The 10,834-nt window shown below is 48.3% G+C and overlaps 1 protein-coding gene across 1 annotated transcript in view; it reads left to right on the top strand.

Annotated features, from left to right (window-relative positions):
* The first annotated feature begins 3,607 nt into the window (after window positions 1-3,607).
* Window positions 3,608-10,834, top strand: part of LOC126533010 (lactosylceramide 4-alpha-galactosyltransferase-like) — a 37,410-nt gene continuing 30,183 nt past the window's right edge. The window contains exon 1 of the mRNA XM_050180195.3: window positions 3,608-3,809. Within this exon, the coding sequence (XP_050036152.3) occupies window positions 3,790-3,809 (20 nt within the window). The 5' untranslated portion in view covers window positions 3,608-3,789. The remainder of the gene's footprint in view (window positions 3,810-10,834) is intronic.

The raw sequence follows: 10,834 nt of genomic DNA, 5'->3' as shown, positions 1-10,834 counted from the left end.
CCCAGTTTGTGATGCAGGCTTGTCCAATGGAGCGACGCAGCGCTCTCTGCGTAATTTGTATACGAAAAATGAAGTGGTCGCTGCTCAAGGATTCCTGCAAGTTGTCCCAATTATACTTTGCACTGCCCGGCAAACGGAGGCCTCAGGAGAGCACCTGAAGTTATAATGAAGCAGGCGGCGCAGGATCTCTAGGGCACCCAAGGGGTAGTGGGGACATTAAAGATGGAAGCAGGGCGGCCCCAACCCACGGACCAGTCTGGGTTCTAGCTTTGGTGTCCCCGTTGCCGCTTTGGTGTCCTGGAGGCGCCGCCAATAATGCGAAATAATGACACATTGTTACAATTAGTAAAAATCACGATTGAATGAATGCAGTTACATCCAGCCACCAACTTGTGGCGCTAATTAATTTAAGCACTACCGCGGCCCGCAACTTCTGCAACACCAGTCAGCACTTTGCTTGTGAAGGTACGTCGGAAAGACTTTCTCGCGCCTGCGGCGCTGGTGCTGGGTCAGTCATCGTCACCGGTGGCCTCTCAGCCACTTGCGTTCAACCGCAGTTGCTAAGGCGTTCTGCCTTCTAGATTTTTAATATATGCGGCCCAGGCTCTAGTACGGTCGCTACTGCCCCCACGGAAACATATGTGATGTTATTTACGAGGTAGATCGCCGTAAGGCGCGACAAAGCGACGATCCGCCATAACCCGCTGCTTCACCTACTTTACCGCACCGGCAGCCAGCGTCCGAGCGTATACAAACTCGACCCCATTCCATAAGAAGCCTTCTCCGTAGTACTTAGGCAGAGTGATATATTTAAGGAGCAAAAGCCCCCAGATTTTCTCTCTCGCGCCCGCTCTTACTCGCGCCTGCGCACAAACGACTGGCGATCCCTCAAATGAACATCTCGTAGCGAAATGCCGCAAGCTGCCTTTTTCTACAAACGCAGGCGAGGTGGGAGTGCCAGCCGTGCCAGCAGTTAGTGAAAGAGCGCTCCCTTTCCCCTTTGTTTTCGACAGCGCCATTCGCGTATTGGGGGCGAGCTCCACCACTGGCAAAGCTGGCGCCACCGTCGGCGTGACGTGGTATGAGGGATCACGTGGACACAGCGGCCGCGTCGGCTGCTTCGGAAGCGCCGAGGCGAGCTGAAAACGAAAGTTTAAAATCCCACCTGCGCCGTCGTTCTGATTAAGTGGTGAGGCTTTACCGCCTTGGGTGCCTGCTTGACAACATTTGAAAGTACTATAATAGGTAGTGGCTGCCTTTGGAGGCGTGCAGCATGGTAGGCTACTGCTCGGTGCCGCAGTAACAGACGTACGCAACGGAGCCCGGTGTCAGCTTTATTCGCACGTAGCCGCAAGACAAGGAGCTCCGTGAAGCTTGGCTGGCGAAACTTAGAACCGGCAGGCAGCCATCGGCTACAACTCGGGTATGCAGCAAACACAGACGCGAGGAAGATTTCTGCTACGGCGCCGGGACTGCGCGATGTTCGGCGAGTAGCAGAAAACGCGCACTGAGACGCTCGCCCGCGCCCGCTGCTCCGCTAATGTCATGACGGCTTCGTCTATGAACTTGTTGATGCTAGATACTGGCAAGTTCACGGGAACGGAAAGGGAGTGGTAAGACGCACATTAGAAAAAGGCATGACATATGGTCATGTTTGTGTTACGAATTAATGCACTGGATTGCGAAAAAGAAGCAGAGGGAAATCGCACGCTGAGAAGACCGATAAACATATAGTGCAACTTGAGAAATAATATTGAAATGTCTAAGAATTTAGAAGACAGAAAAAGATTGAATCGTCGCGACGGCACATCACAGTCGCCGTAGGCGTCGAAGTCTTTATAACGAAATTATTTTTGAATAGTTCTGATAGCGCCCATGCAACAATGGTTGCTAGTGTAGCGTCAAATGCTCATATGCTGTGGCCTAAAGCTCACGGCACGGTGTAAAAACGCGCTCACAGCGAAAGCAAAACATTGTGCGAGGACATGCATGCAGACGCGCAGTCGGTCGCCGCGAACTCGTGCGATCGCTGCATTGAGGCTTCATTCTCTTATGCCCCATTTGATTATACAGACAGCCCACTATATGAACAGTCAGATTGGAATGATACTTTGAAGCAGAATAAGTATTTTGTTGCAGAACATACTGGAGAAGTTGCTATGACGTTGGGCGATCGGGGCAGTTGCAAGCAATTATCAAAGTCGCTCCCACCAATCGAAGTGCGGGTCACGGATCACGGAGGCTATAGAACGATACCTGTTTAAAAATATAATGGTATATCAGAATGAAGGCCGTTGAACTATATCTATGGTACATCATCTTCAGTGCGATGGTTAATAGGGAAGACACAATAAATTAGCGAAATAGATGACATGCACACACACACGCGCGCACATGGTCTAGGCCGGTCGACTGCTGGACAAAATTTATTTTCCGTTCGGCATGCGCATAGCAAATCCAGACGACAGTGGAGACATGCGATCCGGTGACGAAGAGCAAGAAGCATCAAATTGTAATGTAAATGCTGCATTACCCGAGTCTTTAGCTGTCCTTAATCGACGCGTGGGTTCACATCGCCATCCCGACCCTGCGAAAGCAGATGTCCAGCGAAGCTGTTGAAAACCACCATTACAACTGCTGACGGGAGTATGCAATGCTTTATTGCTTTAGAGTAGGGGTAATTTTGACAGAACACCGCCGCTGGTCATATTGCCGTTTCTTTGTCCCTTTGCCGCTCCTCGTATTTACGCTGTTTCTCGGGAGTCCTAACTATGTGTTGCTGACCCATAGCGGTGCTGCAACAACAATATAATCGGCTGCTAGGTTGGTTCTTTTATATACGAAAGGCTAACGACGTCACTCCCCACGCCACAAGCTACCGTCGCCGTGGTAGCTTGAGCAAAAGTAATCTTTACCGGTAAACTTATGCCGGGAGCGCTACGTGATTCGCAGTGTTATCAGAAGCGCCTTATCATCAATTATGTAGTTCGGATGCTTGTTTTGTGCTTGTTCTTTATTGAAACGAATGCCGTTCTGTATGTTGTATGCGTGATTCTAAAGAATCTATTCACTTTTCGCTTCACTTTGCTGAGTGCTTGAAGCCTCTGCCTCACGGGGGTACGAGTCACTATTCCTGCCCTGCACTGACGCCGGGATCGGCCCACATTTTTGCTAACGGACGCATACACGAAAAATGCCGCACATCGATAGGCTAACAGCTTCGCTATAAAACGTTGACGACTTCTTATCTATTGCGCAGATATAGTGTCCCAGCTAACGTTATCCAAACTGTTAAAAGAAAAAAAAATTCATAGAATATGGTGCAAGATACGATTTTAAGATCTACGCGGTGATCGGTCGTAAGACCTGTGACGGTGGAACGCCGTAGGTCGTATATCTTATCTTGCTCCGTGATTTTATAATGTGTTTTTTATGCGAAGAACTTGGCTAACGTTAGCTGGGACTCACGGTATAGCCGTTACAAGTTTTTTCTTCGAGATAAACTTTAGTGAAAGCTTTCTCTTTTTATGCCCTTCTCTCCTGTCTGGCTTCCGCAGTATTGACAGCGTATTTGTTAACAACACATGTCATGAACGCCCAGTGAAACGGAACGCGCTTCACTCTCGCCTGCTCCAACGTGCCGGTAGCGAGCGCACCCGACAAGAAGCATTCTCGATCAGGCCGAAGCTTGTCGGCCCAGCGGCGTCGTCAAGTTCGTGCGGCGGGGCTGTGACGTCGCGTCCGGACAACCCTCGCCCTACAGCGCATTCCTGGAGAAAGGCGACCCTCATGCAGGACCGCAGTCGAAGGTGAGAAGTCTGAGCTCTGCGTGCGGTTTTGTTCAGCGCGAGAAGGCGTCGGCCCGTGTAGCCGCCGCGGCTGTGGCTCAGCGCTGCTGCAAAGGACGAGGTCGTGAGCTCGATTCCCGATCGCTTCGGCCGCATTACGATGGGCGCGGAATGCAAGAAAACTCTTTAGTGCTTAGATTTTTTTACGTACACGTTAAATAACCCCAGGGGATCTAAATTAATCTGGTGCACCTATTAGGACATCTATCATAGGCCCAATGTAGCCTTTGGACGTAAAACCCCATGAATAAATCAATAAATCACATATGAGTTGCAGAAATTCTGTGCTATGATCAATGTCCATGGGCCCAGTTTTTTCGGTCATACATGCTAATTAAAGGGGCGCTAGATGTGCACTCGAAAGTAGTTAACAGATAAAACGTTCTTTCGGAATCCTGTAATGATATCACTCATTGAAGGGGAGAGGTGTTAAATACTGGAGAAAGGCCAAAACTTAATTTCTTTAAATTTCGTGCCTAGACCTCAGCGACACTTTTAGTTGCCAAGTATTTAAGTCTTTTTTTTTTATTTGGGGCGCTCTAATGCGGGAGAAGCTGCGAAAACTTGCTACATTGTCTTTAGTTATATTAGAATGCATGTGTCATACTTCGCATAATTGATAACCCGTTAACTAGACCCGGCCCGACGCTCCCGAAAGGTATGACGTCACGGAGAGCTGATGCGCGGGAAATGAAAGATAGCATTGCTGCGCGTCTTTTGTTATTGGAACGACAGAAAGCTGAGCTGGTTGGTAAGGATTCATTATGCAAAAAAGAGGTGAGGCTCGCAGACAGGACACAAGGGTAGAGAAGTGGACAACACGAACGCCGACTATATCAACTGAAGGGAGCACTGATGCGAAACTGCTCCCAATAAGCTAGGTAAGATATGCACTGCCGCACAGAGGAAAAAGGAGCAGGTATGATGATGAAGCAACATTTACTGGGCCCGAAATAAATCGGTGGTGCACGCAGCCACCAGACGGGGTAGTTTCCTAGTTACGGGACTCATATGTTTCCAGCAGCTCCTGGCCCCTGTCCGTCAGTGCGAGCTGAATCGGTAGGGCGGGGCTGCATAACAAAGTCTCCCATCGCTCAAGGGGTTGGGGATCGGGGGTGTTGGTGGGAAGGGGAGAAGGGGGGGGGGGTCTTGAGTTCTGTGCACTCTGCCAATGCGTGCGGCAGGGTGCCTTTTTCTCTTCTGCAACAAGGACAGAGCATATCGTATTCCGCAGGGTACATGCGGTTCATCAGTACGGGATGCGCAAGCGATCCCGCCTGCGCTCGACGCAGGATCGTCTGTTGCCTGGTGAGTTTGGGGTGCTGTTCTGGCAGTCTGCACCTGTCCTCTCGGTACATCCGGGTAATGTCCCGAAAGCTGGTAACCGGGTGCGGTAGCTCTTCCGGCTCGTGCTCGGCCCGGATTGACATTTTTCGGGCATGGTAGTCGGCGATGGTGTTGCCTGCTACCTGCGAGTGAGCCGGGACCGACACGAGCTCTATGACTCTTCCCGGAGGCTTGCGCTTGGATAAAATGGCTCGAGCCGCGGAGAAGATTACCCTCCTGCGGAAGCTTCTGTAGGCTGTCTTTGAGTCGGTGACTACGGTGTCCACGCTCGGCTGTGCGAGTGCGAGGGCCACGGCCGCTTCTTCGGCAACTGCGGGGTCTGTTGTCTTCAGGGACGCGCTGACGATCAGTCTGTCTTTTGACGTAACCACCACCGCTGCACGGTCACTGTGTTTTCGGAACGACGCGTCCGCGTAGAGGACCCTGGGGTTCTCTTCCAGCTTCCGGGCTATGGCTTTGGCTCGCGCGGTGCGCCTCTCGTCGTCCTTGCCCGGCGTCATGTTCCGGGGAAGGGGTTTGGTCTGGATGGTCGTCTTCCAGTCCTCCGGAAGGGCCGTCTTGATGTGTACTGGCTCGAACTGCCATCCTATCTTGCGTAGGACGGCTCGTCCGTCTTGGTAAAACTAAAAAAAAGAACAGATATTTGTCCAGTGAAGCACAATAAGAACAACAGTTTTACTGACTGTCGTATGGGTGTGGTTTATGAAATTCCCCTTAGCTGTGGCCAGTTCTACGTAGGGCAAACGGGACGGTGTATCAATCAGAGGCTAATGGAGCATAAAAGGTCGTTAACCGGTGGATCGCCTTCTAATCTTTCCCTACATTGCCAAGATTGTAACTGCACGCCAGAGTTAGATGAATGCGCAATATTGTACAGAAATAAGAATGAAGATACGCGTCTTATGGTAGAGGCATGACATATCTATAATGGTGGCAGTGCGTGCGTGAGACAGCCTTCGATTACTTTATATAAGGAAGAGATTAAGTGCCTTAACAGTCATCTCTCACGTAGACCGGTACATGTATCCGACTAACACGTGGCATTCCTGAGCTTGCGCAGATGAGTTTTGTGTGTTTTTCTTTTTTCGCCCCAGTGCTCCCTTCAGTTGATAGTCGGCGTTCGTGTTGTCCACTTCTCTACTCTTGTGTCCTGTCTGCACGACTCACCTCTTTTTTGCATAATGATTTCGTTACTGTTTTTACAGCCAAGCTGTATCTGGCTAGCCGATTCGTCCGTCCGTACGTCTGTTGCCTGTACGCCGAAAACTCCTCCGGTGCAACCCGATGCGCATGTGCGAAAAGAGAGAGAGGCGCGCGATTGGCTGCGCTAGTAGTGACGTCGTTGCTCTCCGTCGCAGCCGAGCGTGCGCGTTGCACTTTCTCATGGTTTCTCTCCGGCTCCGAAATGGGTAGGCCAAGCGTCATATGTACTTAGGAGCAGGCAGCTTTCGATCAGCAACGCTGCGAGCAGAACCGGGAACGAGTTCGTCTCCGCCGTGCCGATGCTGCAGCCCGGGCACAATAAAAGGCTCATGCAGCCGAGCGCAAGCGGCAACTGCGTACCGAGGGTCCGGCTGCGTACCGAGCCGTCGTTTAATGAACCGTCGGGATTAACCCAGTGATAAACACCGGAGCCGCACGTTTCAGCTTCGCTGAGTAACCATGGGCGCAATAACGTAAGACTATTCCACACTGAAATTATTACAAAGTCCTGTCGTCAAGTTGACGTGACTGTTTATGCGTATGGGCGCGGGAACCCGCGACGTTTCTCAATCAGCCCGATTAGCAGATTCCATCGTTGCCGGAAGCATGTTTTGCTTATTTTTTACTCCTGAAGGGGCCGTATAGCAACTTTATTTGAGATAGAAACGCCTTATAAAAGAACAATTGTATGTTAGTGATAACAAAATTGTTTGATAATCTTCTGATGCAAGAATAGTTCAAGCACACTTCAAAGTAAACCCAAGTATCTCAATTTTTTCGAGCCGTAGCCATACGTCTCGATTCTGCATCCAATCGATTTCGCTGTGCGCACGTAAGATGGCGGCTACGTGAAAACAGCTGATCGGTTCCGTGGCCCGCATTTAGTGTACGTTTGCCCGTAACGCTGCCCGATTATATGAAATCTCGGCGTTCGAGAGGTATTTGCGCTCAAGAAGAACTTCAGAAGCCGTGAACATCATGGAAACCTGGAATGCCTGTAGTGCACGGTGAGTAAATAACATCACCTTCTCATGCTTAATGCCTGAACAGTGACATCTGAACATCTGCAGACTGCGGTGATCGCGTGATGTTTACTTTTATTTTTATTCACATAGGGTATGCAAGAATCGATGAAGATTGGAAGGCAGTACATCTCAACAGATAGCTGGTAAGCACACGTTTTTTGTGAACAATATTAACTATCTCCAAATGTCGGGAAAGTGCGCAGTAATAAATTCCCCCAGCGCGTTGCACAGATATTTCTGCTGGGTTTAACTTGCACGGTAAAATGTTGTGATGTCCTTTTTTTTTATCCTAATGTAATGTTTACTTGTCAGCGGTTGAGATTATTTTCCTTGGCTTCGATCTATGATAATGAACCGGTGAATTTTCTACAGAGGGCACAAAAAATGTTTTCCTTTTTACTGATTTCATCTTTAAGGACCATCAACTGGACAGTAGCCCCTGGAGGATGCGGATTGCATGGCGGCGGACGAATCTGCACGGCAGAGTCTCCACGACGGCCTCCGCGTGCAGGACACGCGGAGGCCGTCGGAGGCCAGCTTGGTTATTCATGATAGACATCTGTAGTCTTTGGGCTCAACTGCTCACTGGTTCGTGCACGTTTATGTATCTCCTTTGTTGTGTTCTTTACACTGTTTTCCAAGGCAGTCACATAGCAATTCCCAATACATTTGCATGGTTACTTGTACCACCCCAGTGCGATGCTCTTTTGTGCGTCAATTCAACTAATCACCGACATTCACTAGGCAGCAGCAAGGATGTGATGTAGAACTGCCATGCTTAAAGTTGATGCATCTATATAATAAAAGCAATATATGCTGCGTATTTTAACATGTCATCGTCAGAATGTGTGCTCTTGTTTTTTGACATTGCCCTGTAGCATAAGAACATTGCACGCACCTTAAATGGAAGAATGCTATCGCTCAGTTTGACTGTATCAGTAAATAGCGCTCGCGCAGTTCTTACTGGCAGAGGTGGCTTGGTAGCATTTGTAGTATAATAGATCGTATACAGTTTGTAATTTCATTTCTCATGTCATATACATATATTCTCGCCGCCCTTAAGAGTAACCTTTCTGAAACTATAGCCCTTGCAAACATCGTGAAACAAACTTTACATTGCATATCCTGTAGCTGCTATCAGTGAATTTGTTCTGCAGAATTGTCAGCAACTGGGGCAGGAGATGAGGGCGTCGCGCGTGGCGCAGCAGCTGGCAGAGGAGATGCGGGACTTCCGGGCGGCGACCGTACTTATCCCAGGCATCATGCACCAGCTCTTGGCTGCCATTGCGCGTGGCCTTCGCAGGCTGCCTCAGCACTGATGGACTTCAGCGTTTCTTGCTTTTCTTTTTGTTTATATATCATCCTTTAATGCAACCTGCGACTACAAGTGTAGCTTATCTTTCCATTCAAATGGACTCTGCGGCATTTGGTGGTGGTGCTCGCAAGCTATTGATGCCTGTGCTAGCCAGCCTCGTGAAATGATATGCAGGTCATGAATGGCAGTGGTAACAAAAACTGATAGTGCCATCACGTCGCTTGAAACGATTGCACGGCACATTTTTTTGTGTCGCATGGAAGGATGATATGACTGCAGCACACTGAGGAAACAGTGCCTACACAATCCGATTACTGGGCCGACAGCAACACACAAAAGGTTGAAAACTCTCCGTTGCTACTTCGTAATTTTTACAAGTTCATTTTTTTCATGTGTAGTTGTACTTGCAGTGTAGGTTTATCCCAGGGGGAGAGTATAAACTATATGTCCAAAATTTCCACAAAATTTGAATAGGTGTGTGCTTTCGTTTTGCTTTTTCTGTGATGTTTCCCTGTGTACTGTTTTTCAAGGAAGATGTACACCGTGTGATCATTTTCATTTCAACTACAACATTTTCTCACACACATATGCTGTAGATGAATTTACCTAGAATGCTGGGATGACTGGTATTGAAATGTCTTGTTAGAATTTTCATGCTATATGTATGCCATGTTTGCAATTTCAAATCTTTCGTGCCTATGGAAGGCACAAGTGGCCGTATTGGAATTTTTTTAACACCAAGCGCCTGTTACTTATGATAGTTATTGCGATATTTCAGGTGTCCTTACCGATGATAGTAATACAATCCAGTCCCCATTGTAGTTGACCACAGTTATACCTAACGTAGCCGTCGATGGGACCACTGTTTTATGACATTCACTGCCAGGCTGTTCTTGCAGTCATTGTTTTATGAAAGACCATGGAAGTACCAAGCATTTTCTCACTTGCGTGATCTTATTGGTGATCTTACTATGGCTCTAGTCACTGAAAATAAATTTTATTTTGCGCTACAAACATGTGGAGCTTTGTGCATAACAGACAAGACACATTTTTTTTGCTGTGAAGTTGCTGGGTGAAGACGAGTGGTTGTGCATGAGCTTAGAAGACATCATTATGCGCGTTTCAGATATTTCTGCAGTTTAATATGTGCCAGCGACCCATTGACAGTGTATTGGGTCCCATGTAGTGAATATGATACTGTTATTTTGTCGCCATGAAACCGTGCCCTGTGTACTTACAGCTATGCATCGCGATGACTACCACTTACTTTGATGAAAGATAACATCGAAGACGTATTACATTGTTTTATTTACACTGGGGATATAAATAAATTATTTTCAACACTGTTGCCGGCACTTGAAATGAATACTTACAATTCGCGTTCCTTCAACTTTACAGCTATTTACGAATGTACACTCTTCCAAGGGAGAATAATGTGATTGACATGCCAGCTAGGTGATTGTTTTCAGCATGAGTTGGCCTTTTGACAAGGAACTGTGCGGTGGCTGTGTGGCAAAACTGCGCAGGACCTACAAGGTGTGTGAGAACAGTACACATGGTGAAGCGAAAATTGTTGTGCTTAACTGCACCCAAATAGGAAGCGAGGAGAGGAGGACCGATATCCTCCCATGCACAATGCAGATGGCGGTGACAGTGTCGGTGATGCCAACAGCGCAGCGCATTAAGATGACAGAAGCAACAACAGCAGCAGCAAATCAATCGGCAAACTCCAGCTGCCCAGAGAAGTGGCTGCGCCCTTCTGCCGATGAGCACAAGGTATTCTATCCACAGCTACTAAATGAAAGGCTCTCATGTAGTGTCTCAGTGGAATGGTGCACTCATCTACAGTAGTGACAGCTCATTGGCACAGGCTGTCTGAAAACACTGGCCATAATTGAGCAGATTCGATAAAAAAACACCAGCAGGCTATCCACTAATTGCAGAGACATCTTCAAACTGGTCCCTTCTATCTATTGGGCGTGTCGATAAACATCTGCCTGCAGTGTCAGGCACATGTTTATTGCTGCTGTCTGCGCAGCCGCCTTCTCACCCTTCCAAGGCAGTGCTGCTGCCTAGTCTTGCCGAATGATCTAATA

Source organism: Dermacentor andersoni, chromosome 7 (genome assembly GCF_023375885.2).
Source record: "Dermacentor andersoni chromosome 7, qqDerAnde1_hic_scaffold, whole genome shotgun sequence".
Classification (NCBI taxonomy): Eukaryota; Metazoa; Arthropoda; class Arachnida; order Ixodida; family Ixodidae; genus Dermacentor; species Dermacentor andersoni.
Note: the sequence above shows the minus strand (reverse complement) of the source record. Positions and strands in the feature narration are given on the sequence as shown.